This window comes from Heterodontus francisci, chromosome 5, assembly GCF_036365525.1.
Source record: "Heterodontus francisci isolate sHetFra1 chromosome 5, sHetFra1.hap1, whole genome shotgun sequence".
Taxonomy (NCBI): domain Eukaryota; kingdom Metazoa; phylum Chordata; class Chondrichthyes; order Heterodontiformes; family Heterodontidae; genus Heterodontus; species Heterodontus francisci.
This window is the reverse complement of record NC_090375.1, coordinates 4,369,957-4,392,355: the sequence shown is the minus strand read 5'-3', so window position 1 is coordinate 4,392,355 and position 22,399 is coordinate 4,369,957. Positions and strand designations below refer to the sequence as shown.

Here is a 22,399-nt window from a genome sequence, read left to right as displayed (position 1 = left end):
AGAAAAAGGAGTGACATCGAGCGTATAGCACAGAAACAGGCCATTTGGCCCAACTGGTCCGTGCCAGTGTTCATGCTCCAAACGAACCTCGTCCTACTCTTATTAATCTAACCCTATTAAAGTATCCTTCTATTTCTTTCTCCCTCATGTATTTATCTAACATCCCCTCAAATGTATCTATATTATTCACCTCAACCACTCCCTGTGGTAGCGAGTTTTACATTCTCACCATTCTCTGGGTGAAGAAGTTTCTCCTGAATTCCCTATTGGCTCCGTTAGTGACTTTATTTATTTAGAGATACAGCACTGAAACAGGCCCTTTGGCCCACCGAGTCTGTGTCGACCAACAACCACCCATTTATACTAACATTACAGTAATCCCATATTCCCTACCACCTACCTACACTAGGGGCAATTTACAACAGCCAATTTACCTACCACCTGCAAGTCTTTGTCTGTGGGAGAAAACTGGGGCACCCGGCGAAAACCCACGTGGTCACAGGGAGAACTTGCAAACTCAGCACAGGCAGTACCCAGAATCGAATCACTGTGCCGCCTAGATTTGGACTTCCCACAAGTGGAAACATCTTCTCTACATCTACCCTATTGAACCCCTTCATAATTTGAAAGACCACCATCAGGTCACCCCTCAGCCTTCTCTTTTCCAGAGAAAAGAGCCCCAGCCTGTTCAATCGTTCCTAATAGCTATGTAGGAACGAAAGACGGATTTAGATAGACAGCAGCTTGTTACATCATTCTGAATCATATCAAACTTACGGGAAGAGCAATCGGCTAGAGGACCAATAGACTAAACTGCCATTAGGTAACCAATGCATCGCATTCTTTTAAACCCTTTCTCCTCATCCTTTAGTATTGTTAATGTCAACAATAAATAGCTCAGTGAACTGTATTCAGTGTCTGGGTCTCTAAATTCCATTCCCTCATCTGTAAAGTAAGAGTTGTGTTCCTGGACTAATAATCTAGAGAATGTGAGTTCAAATCCCAACAGATCAGTGTGAAAATTTGAATTCGATTTAATAAATCTGGAATTAAAAAGCTGGGATCATCAAAACAAAGCATCAAGTTGATGGTTTGTCATAAAACCCATCTGGTTCACTCATGTCCTTGAGGGAAGGAGAGCTGCGGCCATGACCCAGTCTGGCTTATATATGACTTTTTAAAATGCGTTTTCATGGGATGTGGTTGTCGCTGGCAAGGCCAGCATTTGAATTACCCTGGAGAAGGTGGTGGTGAGCTGCCGCTGAAACCACTGCAGTCCATGGAGTGTAGGTGCACCCACAGTGCTGATAGGGAGGGAGTTCCAGGATTTTGATCCAGCGACAGCGAAGAAACGGCGATATAGTTCCAAGTCAGGATGGTGTGTGACTTGGAGGGGAACTTGCAGGTGGTGGTGTTCCCATGTATTTGCTGCCCTTGCCCTTGTAGTTGGTAGAGGTGGCTGGTTTGGAAGGTGCTGTCTAAGGAGCCTTGGTGAGTTGCTGCAGTGCATCTTGTAGATGATACACACTGCTGGCACTGTGCATCGGTGGTGGAGGGAGTGTCTGTTTAAGGTGGTAGATGGGGGTGCCAATCAAGTGGGCAGCTTTGTCCTGGACCGTGTCGAGCTTCCTGAGTATTGGAGCTGCACCCATCCAGGCTAGTGGAGAGTATTCCATCACACTCCTGACTTGTGCCTTGTAGATGGTGAACAGGCTTTGGGGAGTCAGGAGGTGAGTTACTCGCCTCAGGATTCCCAGCCTTTGCCTGCTTTTGTAGCTACATTATTTATGTGGCTTCTCCAGTTCGGTTTCTGGTCAATGGTGACCTCCCAGGCTGTTGATTGTGGGGGATTCAGCGATGGTAATGCCATTGAATGTCAAGGAGAGATGGTTAGATTCTGTCTTGTTGAAGATGGCCATTGCCTGGCACTTGTGTGGCGCAAATGTTATTTGCCACTTATCAACCCAAGCTTGAATGTTGTCCAGGTTTCGCTGCATATGGACATGGACTGCTTCAGTATGAGGAGTTGCGAATGGTGCTGAACATCGTACAATCATCAGTGAACATCCCCACTTCTGACCTTATGATGGAGGGAAGGTCATTGATGAAGGAGCTTAAGATTGGGCCTAGGACAATACCCTGAGGAACTCCTGCAGTGATGTCCTGGAGTTGAGATGATTGGCCTCCAACAACCAGAACCATCTTCCTTTGTGCTAGATATGACTCCAACCAGCAGAGAGTTTTCCCCCCGATTCACATTGACTTCAGTTTTGCTAGGGCTCCTTGATGCCATACTTGGTCAAATGCTGCCTTGATGTCAAGCGCAGTCACTCTCACCTCACCTCTGGAGTTCAGCTCTTTTATCCATGTTTGAACCAAGGCTGTAATGAGGTCAGGAGCTGAGTGGTCCTGGTGGAACCCCAACTGAGCATTATTGAGCAGGTCGTTGGTGTTTTAGTGTCACTTGATAGCAATGTCAACTTTCACCATCACTTTGCTGATGATCGAGAGTAGACTGAGGGGGCAGTAATTGGCTGGATTGGATTTGTCTTGCTTTTTGTGGACAGGACATACCTGGGCAATTTTCCACATTGCCAGGTAGACGCCAGTGTTGTAGCTGTACTGGAACAGCTTGGCTAGGGTCGCGGAAAGTTCTGGAGCACAAGCCTTCAGTACTATTGCCAGAATGTTGTCAGGGCCCATAGCCTTTGCAGTATCCAGTGCCTTCAGTCCTTTCTTGATATCACGCGGAGTGAATCGAATTGTCTGAAGACTGGCATCTATGATGCTGGGGACTTCAGGAGGAGGCCGAGATGGATCATCAACTCGGCACTTCTGGCTGAAGATGGATGCAAATGCTTCAGCCTTATCTTTTGCACAGATGTGCTGGGTTACCCCATTGTTGAGGATGGGGATATTTGTGGAGCCTCCTCCTCCTGTTAGTTGTTTAATTGTCCACCGCCATTCATGACTGGATGTGCCAGGACTGCAGAGTTTTGGTCAGATCCATCAGTTGTGGGATTGCTTAGCTCTGTCTATTGCATGCTGCTTCAGCTGTTTGATATTGAAGTTGTCGTGGGTTGTAGCTTCACAAGGTTTACACCTCATTTTTAGGTATGACTGGTGCTGCTCCTGGCATGCCCTCTTGCACTCTTCATTGAACCAGGGTGGGTCCCTTGACTTGATGGTACTGGTTGAGTGTGCGATATGCCGGGCCATGAGGTTACAGATTGTGATTGAATACAATTCTGCTGCTGCTGATGGTCCACAGCGCCTCATGGATGCCTAGTTTTGAGCTGCCAGATCTGTTCTGAATCTATTCCATTGGCACGGTGGTAGTGCCACACAACACGATGGAGGGCATCCTCCATGTGAAGACGGGACTTCGCCTCCACAAGGACTGTGCGGTGGTCACTTCCACCAATACTGTCATGGACAGATGCATCTGCAACAGGTAGATTGGTGAGGACGAGGTAAGGTATAATTTTCCCTCTTGTTGGTTCCCTCACCATCTGCCGCTACCCAGTATAGCAGCTATGTCCTTGAGGACTCGGCCAGCTCGGTCAGTAGTGGTGCTACCGAGCAACTCTTGGTGATGGACGTTGAAGTCCCCCATTTTGTGCCCTTGCCACCCTCAGTGCTTCCTCCAAGTGCTGTTCAACATGGAGGAGTACTGATTCATCAGCTGAGGGGGGGGTGGCAGTAGGTGGTTATCAGTAGGAGGTTACCTTGCCCATGTTTGACCTGATGCCATGAGACTACATGGGGTCCGGGGTCGATGTTGAGGACTCCCAGGGCAATTCCCTCCCAGCTGTATACCATTGTACACCACACCAGTCCCGCACCAACACGGTTGATGCTTAACTGTCCTCTGAAGTAGCAGTGCAGGACACTCGGTTGCATCAAACTATCTTCTGAGGGAAACTAGGGGCAATAAATGCAGGCCCTGCTAGGACTCTCACATCCTAAAAATGAACAATATAAAAAGGACCCTCCCATGCTTTGCAAACAGTGAATTGATTGAAGTTCATACTTGGGAGCCAGTTACTGCTCAGCAGTGAGATAATGCACCAATTAATCTTCCTCCTTCAGGTGTTGTTTAAGAGAGGAATGTTTGCCTGGACATAGAACAGTACAGTACAGCACAGTACAGGCCCTTCGGCCCACGATGTTGTGCCGATCCTTTAACCTACTCTAAGATCAAACTAACTACCTACCCTTCATTCTACTATCATCCATGTACCTATCCAAGAGTCGCTTAAATGCCCCTAATGTATCTGCTTCTACTACCACCGCTGGCAGCGCATTCCACGCACCCACCACTCTCTGCATAAAGAACCTACCTCTGACATCTCCCCGAAACCTTCCTCCAATCACCCTAAAATTATGCCCCCTGGTGATAGCCCTTTCCACCCTGGGAAAAAGTCTCTGACTATCCACTCTATCTATGCCTCTCATCATCTTGTACCCCTCTATCAAGTCACCTCTCATCCTTCTTCGCTCCAATGAGAAAAGCCCTAGCTCCCTCAATCTTTCTTCGTGGGACATGCCCTCCAGTCCAGGCAGCATCCGAGTAAATCTCCTCTGCACCCTTTCTAAAGCTTCCACATCCTTCCTATAATGAGGCGACCAGAACTGAACACAATATTCCAAGTGTGGTCTAATCAGGGCCTTATAGAGCTGCAGCATAACCTCGCGGCTCTTAAACTCAATCCCCCTGTTAATGAAAGCCAACACACCATACGCCTTCTTAACAACCCTATCAACTTGGGTGGCAACTTTGAGCGATCTATGGACATGGACCCCAAGATCCCTCTGTTCCTCCACACTACCAAGAATCCTGTCTTTAAGCCTGTATTCCACATTCAAATTCGACCATCCAAAATGTATCATTTCACACTTTTCCAGGTTGAACTCCATCTGCCACTTCTCAGCCCAGCTCTGCATCCTGTCAATGTCCCGTTGCAACCTACAACAGCCTTCCACACTATCCACAACTCCAGCAACCTTCGTGTCATTGGCAAACTTGCTAACCCAGCCTTCCACTTCCTCATCCAAGTCATTTATAAAAATCACAAAGAGCAGAGGTCCCAGAACAGATCCTTGTGGAACACCACTGGTCACCAAGCTCCAGGCTGAATACTTTCCATCTACTACCACCCTCTGACTTCGATGGGCCAGCCAATTTTGTATCCAGACAGCCAACTTTCCCTGAATCCCATGCCTCCTTACTTTCTGAATGAGCATACCATGGGGAACCTTATCAAACGCCTTGCTAAAATCCATATACACCACATCCACTGCTCTTTCTTCATCAATGTGTTTTGTCACATCTTCAAAGAATTCAATAAGGCTTGTGAGGCATGACCTGCCCCTCACAAAGCCATGCTGACTGTCTCTAATCAAACCATGCTTATCCAAATAATCATAAATCCTGTCTCTCAGAATCCTCTCCAATAATTTGCCCACTACTAACGTAAGACTGACTGGTCTATAATTCCCAGGGTTATCCCTATTCCCTTTCTTGAACAAGGGAACAACATTTGCCACCCTCCAATCATCCGGTACTACTCCAGTGGACAGTGAAGACGCAAAGATCATCGCCAAAGGCGCAGCAATCTCTTTCCTCGCTTCCCGTAATATCCTTGGGTATATCCCGTCTGGCCCCGGGGACTTATCTGTTCTCATATCATTCAAAATTTCCAGCACATCCTCCCTCTTAACCTCAACCTGTTCGAGCATATCAGCCTGTTCCACGCTGTCCTATCAAATGACCAGGTCCCTCTCACTAGTGAATACTGAAGCAAAGTATTCATTTAGGACCTCCCCTACCTCCTCCGATCCAGGCACAAGTTCGCTCCACTATCCCTGATCGGCCCTACCCTCACTCTGGCCATCCTCTTGTTCCTCACATAAGTGTAGAATGCCTTGGGATTTTCCTTAATCCTACCCGCCAAGACTTTTTCATGTCCCCTTCTAGCTCTCCTAAGTCCATTCTTCAGTTCCTTCCTGGCTTCCTTGTAACCCTCTAGAGCCCTGTCTGATCCTTGCTTCCTCAACCTTAAGTAAGCTTCCTTCTTCCTCTTGACTAGCTGTTCCACGTCTCTTGTCATCCAAGGTTCCTTCACCCTACCATCCCTTCCCTGCCTCATCGGGACAAACCTATCCAGCAGTCGCAGCAAGTGCTCCCTCAAGAACCTCCACATTTCTGTCGTGCATTTCCCTGAGAACATCTGTTCCCAATTTATGCTCCCCAGTTCCTGCCTAATAGCATTGTAATTCCCCCTCCCCCAATTAAATATTTTCCCATCCCGTCTGCTCCTGTCCCTCTCCATGACTATAGTAAAGGTCAGGGAGTTGTGATCACTATCACCGAAATGCCCTCCCACCAATAGATCTGCCACCTGGCCTGGTTCGTTGCCAAGCACCAAGTCCAACATAGTCTCCCCTCTAGTCGGCCTATCTACATATTGAGTCAGGAAACCTTCCTGGACACACCTGACAAAAACTGCTCCATCCAAACTATTTGCACTAAGGAGGTTCCAATCTATATTAGGGAAGTTGAAGTCACCCATGACAACAACCCTGTTACTTCTGCACCTTTCCAAAATCTGCCTCCCAATCTGTTCCTCCATGTCTCTGTTGCTATTGGGGGGTCTATAGAAAACTCCCAACAAAGTGACTGCTCCTTTCCTGTTTCTGACTTCCACCCATAATGATTCAGTAGACAAACCCTCCTCGACGACCTCCCTTTCTGCAGCTGTGATACTATCCCTGATTAGCAATGCCACTCCCCCACCTCTTTTCCCTCCCTCCCTATTCCTTTTGAAACATATAAACCCCGGAACATCCAACATCCATTCCTGCCCCTGTGATATCCAAGTCTCTATAATGGCCACAACATCGTAGCTCCAAGTACTGATCCATGCTCTAAGTTCATCAGCCTTATTCCTGACACTTCTTGCGTTCAAATAGACACACTTCAACCCATCATACTGGCTGCAACTTTGCCCTGTCAACTGTCTAACCTTCCTCACAGACTCTCTGCACTCGGTATCTGCCTGTTCAACAGCTACCCCATCCACTGATCCGTGGCTCCGGTTCCCATCCCCCTGCCAAACTAGTTTAAACCCTCCCGAAGAGCTCTAGCAAACCTCCCGCCCAGGATATTGGTGCCCCTCCAGTTCAGATGCAACCCGTCATTCTTGTACAGGTCCCACCTTCCCTAGAAGGTATCCCAACGATCCACATATCTGAATCCCTCCCTCCTACACCAGTTCTGTAGCCACGTGTTCAGCTGCACTCGCTCCCTGTTTCTAGCCTCACTACCTCGTGGCACTGGTAACAGTCCTGAGATTACTACTCTGCTCGTCCTGCCTTTCATCTTCCAACCGAACTCCCTATATTCGCTTTTCAGGTCCTCATCCCTTTTCCTAGCTATGTCATCGGTACCGATATGTACCACGACCTCTGGCTGCTCCCCCTCCCCCTTAAGAATCCTGTAGACTCGATCCGAGACATCCCTGACACTGGACGTGTTGCTCTTGGTCAAATATAGCCAGTGGATCTTTGCCATCTTCCTGAATGAGAACAACAGGCAGCCAGGACCTCGGTTTAACTCCTTATCTAAAAGACAGCACCTCTGACAGTGCAACGCTCCCTCAGTACTGACCCTCCGACAGTGCGGCACTCCCTCAGTACTGACCCTCCGACAGTGCGGCACTCCCTCAGTACTGACCCTCCGACAGTGCGGCGCTCCCTCAGTACTGACCCTCCGACAGTGCGGCGCTCCCTCAGTACTGACCCTCCGACAGTGCGGCGCTCCCTCAGTACTGACCCTCCGACAGTGCGGCGCTCCCTCAGTACTGACCCTCCGACAGTGCGGCACTCCCTCAGTACTGACCCTCCGACGGTGCGGTGCTCCCTCAGTATGGCCTTTTATGATGGGGCTTATTAATATGCTGGAGCTATGAAGTGGAGTTTTAATGCTGCCTGGTTTTATCATTTGACAGAATATATGATGATTGTTAGCTTCTTTTCTTTGTCTTTGCTGTGTGGGATTATGGAATTGGATTGATAACAGTGAATGATGGGACATTGGAGATGGGCTGAGTGTGGGGAGGGCATGTGTGAGGAGAGGGTTATTGGGAAGCAAGGGTGATTGAGGCTTAGTGGGGAACGAGGTGGAGTGGGGGAAGCCAGACTCAATGGACAACGAGGGGGAGTGAGATGGAGTGAGAGTCAGTGGGCAGCACGAGTCATTTGTGAGTAAGATGCAGCAAAGGTCAGTGAATAATGAGGGAGAATGAGTGGAATTGGGCAGTGGGCAAGAATGGGTTACACACGTGGGCAGGTCTACATCTTGTGCATGAGATTGGAACATGTGTTTTGGGAGGCGTGAGTTCCTGGGCCTGTGTTTGAGGAGGTATGAGTTACTGGGGCTTGTATTTGGGACAGTGTGAATTCATGGGGCCTTTGTTTGGGGCGGAGTGAGTTCCTGGGCCTGTTTGGGGCAGAGAGTGTTCCTGAGGCATGTGTTTTGGACAGAGTGAGTTCCTGAGGCTTGTGTTTGGGATGGAGTGAGTTCCTGAGGCTTGTGTTTGGGACGAGTGAGTTCCTGAGGCTTGTGTTTGGGGTGGAGTGAGTTCCTGGGCCTGTGGGGAGGAGAGAGTTCCTGGGGCTTGTCTTGGAGAGGATGAGTTCCTGAGGCCTATTTTTGGGGAGGTGAGTTCGTGGGCCTGTGTTGAGGTAGTGTCAGTTCCTGGGCCTGTGTTTGGGGAGGAGTGAGTTCCTGGGCCTGTGCTTGGGGAGGAGTGAGTTCTTGGGCCTGTGTTTGGGGCGGAGTGTTCCTGGTCCTGTGTTTGGGGCGGAGTGTTCCTGGGCCTGTGTTTGGGGCGGAGTGTTCCTGGGCCTGTGTTTGGGGCGGAGTGTTCCTGGGCCTGTGTTTGGGGCGGAGTGTTCCTGGGCCTGTGTTTGGGGCGGAGTGTTCCTGGGCCTGTGTTTGGGGCGGAGTGTTCCTGGGCCTGTGTTTGGGGCGGAGTGTTCCTGGGCCTGTGTTTGGGGCCGACTGTCTCAGCGTATGTTTTCATCTCTGTTCTTCCTTCTTTTGCATCAGTCTCGAAAGGGCAGTGACACCGATAAGGAGAAGAAAAGCTTAGATGGTAAAACAGACAATATTGGGAGTGGACGAGCTATCCCCATCAAACAGGTAAGTAGTATTTTACTGCTTGGTTCTGTCTCCATGGAGTCTCTTCCCACAATGTCAGATCTCCTGGGGTCCCTCTGGATATTGCAGGTGCTGAGGGGCAGGGGCCTACTCCTCACAGAATCTACTGGCATAGTCCGATCTCACTCAGACAGTTTCAATTCTGTAGCCTTTCTTGCTGCAGTCCTGGTTTCAAACAGCTTTAGAAAACTAAAAGGTACAAAACGAGTTTCAAGATAACAAACAAGCAGAGGTCAAATGGGTTCTGTACCTGTTGCAACAGCAGGGCCAGACCATCGCGTACCTGTACTGAAGGCAGGTGTTAGGACCCGTTCCCCATGGCTCAGTATCTGCACCAATGCCTGATCAGGTGTCACTTCCTTACATTGTTTAAAATAATATTGAGAGACGGCAGCTCTCTGGGAGGGTGGCAACATTCTGGGAGGGCGGCAGGTTTTTTTGTCGCTGCTTTATTGTGAGAAGAAAGAGCTGAATGAGATTGGACTTTATGTTTCATTAGCCCCAAAGAAACTTGTGCAGTTTCAAACCCTATAATCAGGCGTTTCATTCTGGTTATCAGTTGAAGGCTGTCTGTTTATACCACATGTTGCAGGCCTGTGGCTTTATCGGGAGCTTTGGATATGTCACTTAGAATTATGGAAAGTAGACCAGCCTGGCGGGATAATCATCTGCCCTGCCTATGTCACTGCTGGCTCTGTAACTGGAGTTATTCCTAACGCTCTTCTCTCACTCCGCATCCTTTAATATGCTACTTTAGGGCACATTTGTACTGCCCCATGAGCATTCTACAGGCCCATTTATAATGTGCCTTGTGTTTGTTGCAGCTTGTTTGTAGCATTTGGTGTGCATGTTACAGGCTTTATGTGTGCCTTGTCTATGTTGCAGCTCTGTTTAAGGCAGGACAGTTGATAGTGTTTTGTTTATATTACAGTCATACTTAAAAATTGTGGTGCATGTTATGAGCATCTGTATAGTATCTGTGGTGTTTGTATCATCGGGCTTGTTGTAGTATGTGTGGTATATGCATGGGGTGTGTTTATAGTGTTTGTGGTGCATGGGCATGTGTATGGCATGTGTGGTCATAGTCATTACAGCACAGAAGGAGGCCATTAGGCCCATTGAGTCCATGTCAGCTCTGTAGAGAAATCCAGTCACTCCCACTCCCCTGCTCAATCCCTGTAGCCCTGCAAGTCTATTTTCCTCAAGTGCCCATCCAATTTCCTTTTGAAGTCATTGATTATTTCCACTTCCACCACCCTTGGGGTCAACGAGTTCCAGGTCATTCCCACTCGCTGCTTAAAAAGGTTCTTCCTCGCAGCCCCCTGTATCCCTTGCCCAAAACCTTGTATCTGTGTCCTCCAGTCATTGTACCATCTACTAATGGGAACAGCTTTTTTTTGTCTAAATTATCTAAACCTTGTCATAATCTTGTACACCACTATCCAATCTCCCCTCAATCTCCTTTGCTCCAAAGAGAACAACCCCAGCTTCTCCAACCTAACCTTGTAACTGAAATCTCTCATTCCTGTAACCATTCTGGTAAATCTCCTCTGCACCCTCTCAAGGACCCTCACATCCTTCCTAAACTGTGGTGACCAGATCTGGACACCATACTCCAGTTGTGGCCTAACTAGAGCTTTCTTAATATTCAGCAGAACTTCCCTACTTTTTTTTTCTCATTCGTTCATGGCTTATTGGCATTGCTGGCAAGGCCAGAATTTATTGCCCATCCCTAATTGCCCTTAAACTGATTGGCTTGCTAGGCCATTTCAGAGGGCATATAAGAGGGAACCACACATTGTTGTGGGTCTAGAGGTTCCTGCCCGCTCTTTAGAAATGTGCCATTAAATATATAATACCTCATATGTAGGCCAGACCAGGTAATGACGGCAGGTTTCCTTCCCGAAAGGACATTAGTGAACCAGATGGGTTTTTACAACAATCGACAATGGTTTCATGGTCATCATTAGAGTAGCTTTTAATTTCAGATTTTTATTAATTGAATTCAAATTTCACGATCAGAGCTTTAGCCTCGGCCTCTGGATTGCTCGTCCAGTGACATTATGACTACGCCACCGCCTCCCCTCAATACCTCTGTTTATGAAGCCCAAGATCCCATATGCTTTACTAACCACTCTCTCAATATGTCCTGCCACCTTCAAAGATCGATGCACATGCACCCCCAGGTCACTCTGTTCCTGCCCACTCTTTAGAAATGTGCCATTAAATATATAATACCTCTCCCTATTTCTTCTGCCAAAATGCATCACCTCAGACTTCTCTGTATCAAATTCCATCTGCCACCTTTCTCCCCATTCTGCTAGCCTATCTATGTCCTGTTGCAGGTTGTTCATATCATCTCACTGTTTGCTGCTCCCCCAAATTTGGTATCATCGGCACATTTTGAAATTCTATTCTGTATTCCAAGATCCAAGTCATTTATACATAGCATAAAAAGCAGTGGTCCCAGCACTGACCGTTGGGGAACACCACTGTCTACCATCCTCCAGTCTGAAGAACAACCATTTAATACGACTCGCTATTTTCTGTCCATAAGCCAATATTATAATCCAATTGGACACTGCCCCTCCTATCCCATGAGCCTCAATTTTGTTAACCAGCCTTTTCTGTGGTATTTCTCAAAAGCTTTCTTAAAATCCATATAAACAACGTCCACCACATTCCCTTCATCAACCTTCTTTGTTATTTGATCAAAATATTCAATTAGATTAGTCAAGCATGATCAGCCTTTTCCAAATCAGTGCTGGCTCTCCTCAATTAACTGAACCTCTCTTAAGTGTGTGTTGATTTTTTTCCCTGGTTATTGTTTCTAAAACATTACCCACGATTGCTGTTAAACTGACTAGTTTGTGGTTGCTAGGACTGTTCTTACACCCTTTCTTGAATGAGGGTGCCACATTTGCCACTCTCCAATCCTCTGGCATCTCCCCCATATCCAGGGAAGATTGGAAGATTATGACAAGCCCTTCTGCAATCTCCATTCCCACTTCCTTTAGCAACCTGGGATGCAGACTATCTGGACCAGGTGACCTATCACCCTAAGCACAGCCTTTTTAGTACCTCCCCGATCTCAATTTTTATCCTATCCATTGTCTCAACTCTCTCTGCTTCTACTGATATTTTGTCAGCCTCCATTTCCTTCGTGAACACTAATACAAAGTACTCATTAAGTATATTAGTCTTGCCCTGCGCTGCGAAGCATATATTTCCCTTTTTGTCCCTAATAGGACCCAGTCCTCCTCTTACTACTTGCTTACTATTTACAAGCCAGTAGAAGATTTTTTGGGTTCCCTTTTATGTTGGCTGCCATTCTAGTCTCATATTCTCTCTTTGCCAGTCTCATTTTCCTTTTCACTTCCCTTTTCAACTTATTGTATTCACCTGACATGCATCATACATCCTCTTTTTTTTGTTTCAGCATATTCTCTATCTCCCTCGTCATCCAAGGAGTCCTGTTTTTGGTTCCCGTACCTTTCTTCCTTGTTGGAATGTACCTAGCCTGTAACTGAAACATCTCCTCCTCAAAGAACACCCATTGTTCTGTTACAGTTTTTCTGTCAGTCTTTGGTTCTGTTTTACCCTGGCTAGATCCCCTCTCATCCCATTGAAGTTAACCCTCTTCCAATTTAGAAGTTTTACTTTAGATTATTCCTTGCTCTTCTCCATTGCTAATCTAAACCTTAGGATACAACGATCACACTTATCCAAGTGCTCTCCCACAGACACTTGGTCCACTTGGCCCACCTCATTTCCCAGCACCAGATCTAGCAATGCCTCCTTTCTAGTTGGTCTGAGAACATTCTGATCAAGGAAGTTCTCCTGAACACATTTCAGAAATTCCTTCCCCTCCTTACCCTTTATTCTAACATTATCCCAGCCAATATTTGGGTAATTAAAGTCTCCCAATATCACCACTATAGTTCTTGCACATTGCTGTGATTTTCCTGCAGATTTACTCCTCCATCTCTCACTATTTGGAGGACTATATGCCCCCAGTTCTGTGATCAAACCATCAAACCCTTTTTGCTTCTCAACTCTAACCAAGTGGATTCTGTCTTTGCCTCTTCAAGGACATCCTCTCTTTCCAACAGTACAATGTCTTCCCTAATCATTACAGCTACCGCCCCTCCCCATCCCCCCACACCCCCAAACCTATATTTTCTGAATACTCCATATCCTTGGTGTTTGCATAAGCATGTTTATAGCTAATATGGTGTGTGCATGAGCATGTTTATAAGTGTGTGGTGTAAGCATGAGTATGTTTGTAGAGTGTGTGGTTAATGCATGAGTATGTTTATAAAGTGTGTGGTGTATGTATGAGTATGTTTATAAAGTGTGTGGTGTAAGCATGAATATGTTTGTAGAGTGTGTGGTGTATGCATGAGTATGTTTGTAGAGTGTGTGGTTAATGCATGAGTATGTTGATAGAGTGTGTGGTGTATGTATGAGTATGTTTATAAAGTGTGTGGTGTAAGCATGAGTATGTTTGTAGAGTGTGCGGTTAATGCATGAGTATGTTTATAGAGTGTGTGGTGTATGCATGAGTATGTTTATAGAGTGTGTGGTGTATGCATGAGTATGTTTATAAAGTGTGTGGTGTATGCATGAGTATGTTTATAAAGTGTGTGGTGTATGCATGAGTATGTTTATAGAGTGTGTGGTGTATGCATGAGTATGTTTATAAAGTGTGTGGTGTATGCATGAGTATGTTTATAGAGTGTGTGGTGTATGCATGAGTATGTTTATAGAGTGTGTGGTGTATGCATGAGTATGTTTATAGAGTGTGTGGTGTATGCATGAGTATGTTTATAAAGTGTGTGGTGTATGCATGAGTATGTTTATAGAGTGTGTGGTGTATGCATGAGTATGTTTGTAGAGTGTGTGGTGTATGCATGAGTATGTTTATAGAGTGTGTGGTGTATGCATGAGTATGTTTATAGAGTGTGTGGTGTATGCATGAGTATGTTTGTAGAGTGTGTGGTGTATGCATGAGTATGTTTATAGAGTGTGTGGTGTATGCATGAGTATGTTTATAGAGTGTGTGGTGTATGCATGAGTATGTTTGTAGAGTGTGTGGTGTATGCATGAGTATGTTTATAGAGTGTGTGGTGTATGCATGAGTATGTTTATAGAGTGTGTGGTGTAAGCATGAGTATGTTTGTAGAGTGTGTGGTGTATGCATGAGTATGTTTATAGAGTGTGTGGTGTATGCATGAGTATGTTTATAGAGTGTGTGGTGTAAGCATGAGTATGTTTATAGAGTGTGTGGTGTATGCATGAGTATGTTTATAGAGTGTGTGGTGTATGCATGAGTATGTTTATAGAGTGTGTGGTGTATGCATGAGTATGTTTATAGAGTGTGTGGTGTATGCATGAGTATGTTTATAGAGTGTGTGGTGTATGCATGAGTATGTTTATAAAGTGTGTGGTGTATGCATGAGTATGTTTATAGAGTGTGTGGTGTATGCATGAGTATGTTTGTAGAGTGTGTGGTGTATGCATGAGTATGTTTATAGAGTGTGTGGTGTAAGCATGAGTATGTTTATAGAGTGTGTGGTGTATGCATGAGTATGTTTATAGAGTGTGTGGTGTATGCATGAGTATGTTTGTAGAGTGTGTGGTGTATGCATGAGTATGTTTATAGAGTGTGTGGTGTATGCATGAGTATGTTTATAAAGTGTGTGGTGTATGCATGAGTATGTTTATAGAGTGTGTGGTGTAAGCATGAGTATGTTTATAGAGTGTGTGGTGTCTGCATGAGTATGTTTGTAGAGTGTGTGGTGTATGCATGAGTATGTTTATAGAGTGTGTGGTGTATGCATGAGTATGTTTATAGAGTGTGTGGTGTATGCATGAGTATGTTTATAGAGTGTGTGGTGTCTGCATGAGTATGTTTATAGAGTGTGTGGTGTATGCATGAGTATGTTTATAAAGTGTGTGGTGTATGCATGAGTATGTTTATAAAGTGTGTGGTGTATGCATGAGTATGTTTATAAAGTGTGTGGTGTATGCATGAGTATGTTTATAAAGTGTGTGGTGTATGCATGAGTATGTTTATAAAGTGTGTGGTGTATGCATGAGTATGTTTATAGAGTGTGTGGTGTATGCATGAGTATGTTGATAGAGTGTGTGGTGTATGCATGAGTATGTTTATAGAGTGTGTGGTGTATGCATGAGTATGTTTATAGAGTGTGTGGTGTATGCATGAGTATGTTTATAGAGTGTGTGGTGTATGCATGAGTATGTTTATAGAGTGTGTGGTGTATGCATGAGTATGTTTATAAAGTGTGTGGTGTATGCATGAGTATGTTGATAGAGTGTGTGGTGTATGCATGAGTATGTTGATAGAGTGTGTGGTGTAAGCATGAGTATGTTTATAGAGTGTGTGGTGTATGCATGAGTATGTTTATAAAGTGTGTGGTGTAAGCATGAGTATGTTTATAGAGTGTGTGGTGTATGCATGAGTATGTTTATAGAGTGTGTGGTGTATGCATGAGTATGTTTATAGAGTGTGTGGTGTCTGCATGAGTATGTTTGTAGAGTGTGTGGTGTATGCATGAGTATGTTTATAGAGTGTGTGGTGTATGCATGAGTATGTTTATAGAGTGTGTGGTGTATGCATGAGTATGTTTATAGAGTGTGTGGTGTATGCATGAGTATGTTTGTAGAGTGTGTGGTGTCTGCATGAGTATGTTTATAGAGTGTGTGGTGTATGCATGAGTATGTTTATAAAGTGTGTGGTGTATGCATGAGTATGTTTATAAAGTGTGTGGTGTATGCATGAGTATGTTTATAGAGTGTGTGGTGTAAGCATGAGTATGTTTATAGAGTGTGTGGTGTATGCATGAGTATGTTTATAGAGTGTGTGGTGTATGCATGAGTATGTTTATAGAGTGTGTGGTGTATGCATGAGTATGTTTATAGAGTGTGTGGTGTATGCATGAGTATGTTTGTAGAGTGTGTGGTGTATGCATGAGTATGTTTATAGAGTGTGTGGTGTAAGCATGAGTATGTTTATAGAGTGTGTGGTGTATGCATGAGTATGTTTATAGAGTGTGTGGTGTATGCATGAGTATGTTTATAAAGTGTGTGGTGTATGCATGAGTATGTTTATAAAGTGTGTGGTGTATGCATGAGTATGTTTATAAAGTGTGTGGTGTATGCATGAGTATGTTTATAGAGTGTGTGGTGTATGCATGAGTATGTTTATAAAGTGTGTGGTGTATGCATGAGTATGTTTATAGAGTGTGTGGTGTATGCATGAGTATGTTTGTAGAGTGTGTGGTGTATGCATGAGTATGTTTATAGAGTGTGTGGTGTAAGCATGAGTATGTTTATAGAGTGTGTGGTGTATGCATGAGTATGTTTATAGAGTGTGTGGTGTATGCATGAGTATGTTTATAGAGTGTGTGGTGTATGCATGAGTATGTTTATAGAGTGTGTGGTGTATGCATGAGTATGTTTATAGAGTGTGTGGTGTAAGCATGAGTATGTTTATAGAGTGTGTGGTGTATGCATGAGTATGTTTATAGAGTGTGTGGTGTATGCATGAGTATGTTTGTAGAGTGTGTGGTGTAAGCATGAGTATGTTTATAGAGTGTGTGGTGTATGCATGAGTATGTTTATAAAGTGTGTGGTGTATGCATGAGTATGTTTATAAAGTGTGTGGTGTATGCATGAGTATGTTTATAAAGTGTGTGGTGTATGCATGAGTATGTTTATAAAGTGTGTGGTGTATGCATTAGTATGTTTATAGAGTGTGTGGTGTAAGCATGAGTATGTTTATAGAGTGTGTGGTGTATGCATGAGTATGTTTATAAAGTGTGTGGTGTATGCATGAGTATGTTTATAGAGTGTGTGGTGTATGCATGAGTATGTTTATAAAGTGTGTGGTGTATGCATGAGTATGTTTGTAGAGTGTGTGGTGTATGCATGAGTATGTTTATAGAGTGTGTGGTGTATGCATGAGTATGTTTATAGAGTGTGTGGTGTCTGCATGAGTATGTTTATAAAGTGTGTGGTGTATGCATGAGTATGTTTATAAAGTGTGTGGTGTATGCATGAGTATGTTTATAAAGTGTGTGGTGTATGCATGAGTATGTTTATAAAGTGTGTGGTGTATGCATGAGTATGTTTGTAGAGTGTGTGGTGTAAGCATGAGTATGTTTATAGAGTGTGTGGTGTCTGCATGAGTATGTTTATAGAGTGTGTGGTGTATGCATGAGTATGTTTATAGAGTGTGTGGTGTATGCATGAGTATGTTTATAGAGTGTGTGGTGTATGCATGAGTATGTTTATAGAGTGTGTGGTGTATGCATGAGTATGTTTATAAAGTGTGTGGTGTATGCATGAGTATGTTTATAGAGTGTGTGGTGTATGCATGAGTATGTTTATAGAGTGTGTGGTGTATGCATGAGTATGTTTATAAAGTGTGTGGTGTATGCATGAGTATGTTTATAAAGTGTGTGGTGTATGCATGAGTATGTTTATAGAGTGTGTGGTGTATGCATGAGTATGTTTATAGAGTGTGTGGTGTATGCATGAGTATGTTTATAGAGTGTGTGGTGTATGCATGAGTATGTTTGTAGAGTGTGTGGTGTATGCATGAGTATGTTTATAGAGTGTGTGGTGTATGCATGAGTATGTTTATAAAGTGTGTGGTGTATGCATGAGTATGTTTATAGAGTGTGTGGTGTATGCATGAGTATGTTTATAGAGTGTGTGGTGTATGCATGAGTATGTTTATAGAGTGTGTGGTGTATGCATGAGTATGTTTATAAAGTGTGTGGTGTATGCATGAGTATGTTTATAAAGTGTGTGGTGTATGCATGAGTATGTTTATAGAGTGTGTGGTGTATGCATGAGTATGTTTATAGAGTGTGTGGTGTATGCATGAGTATGTTTATAGAGTGTGTGGTGTATGCATGAGTATGTTTATAGAGTGTGTGGTGTATGCATGAGTATGTTTATAGAGTGTGTGGTGTATGCATGAGTATGTTTATAGAGTGTGTGGTGTATGCATGAGTATGTTTATAGAGTGTGTGGTGTATGCATGAGTATGTTTATAGAGTGTGTGGTGTATGCATGAGTATGTTTATAGAGTGTGTGGTGTATGCATGAGTATGTTTATAGAGTGTGTGGTGTATGCATGAGTATGTTTATAGAGTGTGTGGTGTCTGCATGAGTATGTTTATAAAGTGTGTGGTGTATGCATGAGTATGTTTATAAAGTGTGTGGTGTATGCATGAGTATGTTTGTAGAGTGTGTGGTGTAAGCATGAGTATGTTTATAGAGTGTGTGGTGTCTGCATGAGTATGTTTATAGAGTGTGTGGTGTATGCATGAGTATGTTTGTAGAGTGTGTGGTGTATGCATGAGTATGTTTATAGAGTGTGTGGTGTATGCATGAGTATGTTTATAGAGTGTGTGGTGTATGCATGAGTATGTTTATAGAGTGTGTGGTGTCTGCATGAGTATGTTTATAGAGTGTGTGGTGTATGCATGAGTATGTTTATAAAGTGTGTGGTGTATGCATGAGTATGTTTATAAAGTGTGTGGTGTATGCATGAGTATGTTTATAAAGTGTGTGGTGTATGCATGAGTATGTTTATAAAGTGTGTGGTGTATGCATGAGTATGTTTATAAAGTGTGTGGTGTATGCATGAGTATGTTTATAAAGTGTGTGGTGTATGCATGAGTATGTTTATAGAGTGTGTGGTGTATGCATGAGTATGTTGATAGAGTGTGTGGTGTATGCATGAGTATGTTTATAGAGTGTGTGGTGTATGCATGAGTATGTTTATAGAGTGTGTGGTGTATGCATGAGTATGTTTATAGAGTGTGTGGTGTATGCATGAGTATGTTTATAAAGTGTGTGGTGTATGCATGAGTATGTTGATAGAGTGTGTGGTGTATGCATGAGTATGTTGATAGAGTGTGTGGTGTAAGCATGAGTATGTTTATAGAGTGTGTGGTGTATGCATGAGTATGTTTATAAAGTGTGTGGTGTAAGCATGAGTATGTTTATAGAGTGTGTGGTGTATGCATGAGTATGTTTATAGAGTGTGTGGTGTCTGCATGAGTATGTTTGTAGAGTGTGTGGTGTATGCATGAGTATGTTTATAGAGTGTGTGGTGTATGCATGAGTATGTTTATAGAGTGTGTGGTGTATGCATGAGTATGTTTATAGAGTGTGTGGTGTATGCATGAGTATGTTTGTAGAGTGTGTGGTGTCTGCATGAGTATGTTTATAGAGTGTGTGGTGTATGCATGAGTATGTTTATAAAGTGTGTGGTGTATGCATGAGTATGTTTATAGAGTGTGTGGTGTATGCATGAGTATGTTTATAGAGTGTGTGGTGTATGCATGAGTATGTTTATAGAGTGTGTGGTGTATGCATGATTATGTAGAGTGTGTGGTGTAAGCATGAGTATGTTTGTAGAGTGTGTGGTGTATACATGAGTATGTTTATAAAGTGTGTGGTGTATACATGAGTATGTTTATAAAGTGTGTGGTGTATGCATGAGTATGTTTATAGAGTGTGTGGTGTATGCATGAGTATGTTTATAGAGTGTGTGGTGTATGCATGAGTATGTTTATAGAGTGTGTGGTGTATGCATGAGTATGTTTATAAAGTGTGTGGTGTATGCATGAGTATGTTGATAGAGTGTGTGGTGTATGCATGAGTATGTTGATAGAGTGTGTGGTGTATGCATGAGTATGTTGATAGAGTGTGTGGTGTAAGCATGAGTATGTTTGTAGAGTGTGTGGTGTATGCATGAGTATGTTTATAGAGTGTGTGGTGTATGCATGAGTATGTAGAGTGTGTGGTGTAAGCATGAGTATGTTTATAGAGTGTGTGGTGTATGCATGAGTATGTTTATAGAGTGTGTGGTGTATGCATGATTATGTAGAGTGTGTGGTGTAAGCATGAGTATGTTTGTAGAGTGTGTGGTGTATACATGAGTATGTTTATAAAGTGTGTGGTGTATGCATGAGTATGTTTATAGAGTGTGTGGTGTCTGCATGAGTATGTTTATAGAGTGTGTGGTGTATGCCTGAGTATGTTTATAGAGTGTGTGGTGTATGCATGAGTATGTTTATAGAGTGTGTGGTGTATGCATGAGTATGTTTGTAGAGTGTGTGGTGTATACATGAGTATGTTTATAAAGTGTGTGGTGTATGCATGAGTATGTTTATAGAGTGTGTGGTGTATGCATGAGTATGTAGAGTGTGTGGTGTAAGCATGAGTATGTTTGTAGAGTGTGTGGTGTATACATGAGTATGTTTATAAAGTGTGTGGTGTATGCATGAGTATGTTTATAGAGTGTGTGGTGTCTGCATGAGTATGTTTATAGAGTGTGTGGTGTATGCATGAGTATGTTTATAGAGTGTGTGGTGTATGCATGAGTATGTTTGTAGAGTGTGTGGTGTATACATGAGTATGTTTATAAAGTGTGTGGTGTATGCATGAGTATGTTTATAGAGTGTGTGGTGTATGCATGAGTATGTTTATAGAGTGTGTGGTGTATGCATGAGTATGTTTATAGAGTGTGTGGTGTCTGCATGAGTATGTTTATAGAGTGTGTGGTGTATGCATGAGTATGTTTATAGAGTGTGTGGTGTATGCATGAGTATGTAGAGTGTGTGGTGTAAGCATGAGTATGTTTATAGAGTGTGTGGTGTAAGCATGAGTATGTTTATAAAGTGTGTGGTGTATGCATGAGTATGTTTATAAAGTGTGTGGTGTATGCATGAGCATGTTTATAAGTGTGTGGTGTAAGCATGAGTATGTTTATAGAGTGTGTGGTTAATGCATGAGTATGTTTATAAAGTGTGTGGTGTATGCATGAGTATGTTTATAAAGTGTGTGGTGTATGCATGAGTATGTAGAGTGTGTGGTGTAAGCATGAGTATGTTTATAGAGTGTGTGGTGTAAGCATGAGTATGTTTATAAAGTGTGTGGTGTATGCATGAGTATGTTTATAAAGTGTGTGGTGTATGCATGAGCATGTTTATAAGTGTGTGGTGCAAGCATGAGTATGTTTATAGAGTGTGTGGTTAATGCATGAGTATGTTTATAAAGTGTGTGGTGTATGCATGAGCATGTTTATAAGTGTGTGGTGTAAGCATGAGTATGTTTATAGAGTGTGTGGTGTATGCATGAGTATGTTTATAAAGTGTGTGGTGTATGCATGAGTATGTTTATAGAGTGTGTGGTGTATGCATGAGCATGTTTATAAGTGTGTGGTGTAAGCATGAGTATGTTTATAGAGTGTGTGGTGTATGCATGAGTATGTTTATAAAGTGTGTGGTGTATGCATGAGCATGTTTATAAGTGTGTGGTGTAAGCATGAGTATGTTTATAGAGTGTGTGGTGTATGCATGAGTATGTTTATAAAGTGTGTGGTGTATGCATGAGCATGTTTATAAGTGTGTGGTGTATGCATGAGTATGTTTATAGAGTGTGTGGTTAATGCATGAGTATGTTTATAAAGTGTGTGGTGTATGCATGAGCATGTTTATAAGTGTGTGGTGTAAGCATGAGTATGTTTATAGAGTGTGTGGTGTATGCATGAGTATGTTTATAAAGTGTGTGGTGTATGCATGAGTATGTTTATAGAGTGTGTGGTGTATGCATGAGCATGTTTATAAGTGTGTGGTGTAAGCATGAGTATGTTTATAGAGTGTGTGGTGTATGCATGAGTATGTTTATAAAGTGTGTGGTGTATGCATGAGCATGTTTATAAGTGTGTGGTGTAAGCATGAGTATGTTTATAGAGTGTGTGGTGTATGCATGAGTATGTTTATAAAGTGTGTGGTGTATGCATGAGTATGTTTGTAGAGTGTGTGGTGTATGCATGAGTATGTTTATAAAGTGTGTGGTGTATGCATGAGTATGTTTATAAAGTGTGTGGTGTATGCATGAGCATGTTTATAAGTGTGTGGTGTAAGCATGAGTATGTTTGTAGAGTGTGTGGTTAATGCATGAGTATGTTGATAGAGTGTGTGGTGTATGTATGAGTATGTTTATAAGCGTGTGGTGTAAGCATGAGTATGTTTGTAGAGTGTGCGGTTAATGCATGAGTATGTTTATAGAGTGTGTGGTGTATGCATGAGTATGTTTATAGAGTGTGTGGTGTATGCATGAGTA

General features: G+C 43.3%; 1 protein-coding gene across 4 annotated transcripts in view; it reads left to right on the top strand.

The window, feature by feature from the left end:
- The window catches only part of agap3 (ArfGAP with GTPase domain, ankyrin repeat and PH domain 3), a 1,228,693-nt gene that overhangs the window by 639,345 nt on the left and 566,949 nt on the right, over nt 1–22,399 (top strand). For all 4 annotated transcript variants that reach the window (XM_068031037.1, XM_068031038.1, XM_068031040.1 and 1 more), the window contains one exon: nt 9,116–9,208. In XM_068031037.1, the coding sequence (XP_067887138.1) occupies nt 9,116–9,208 (93 nt within the window). The remainder of the gene's footprint in view (nt 1–9,115; nt 9,209–22,399) is intronic.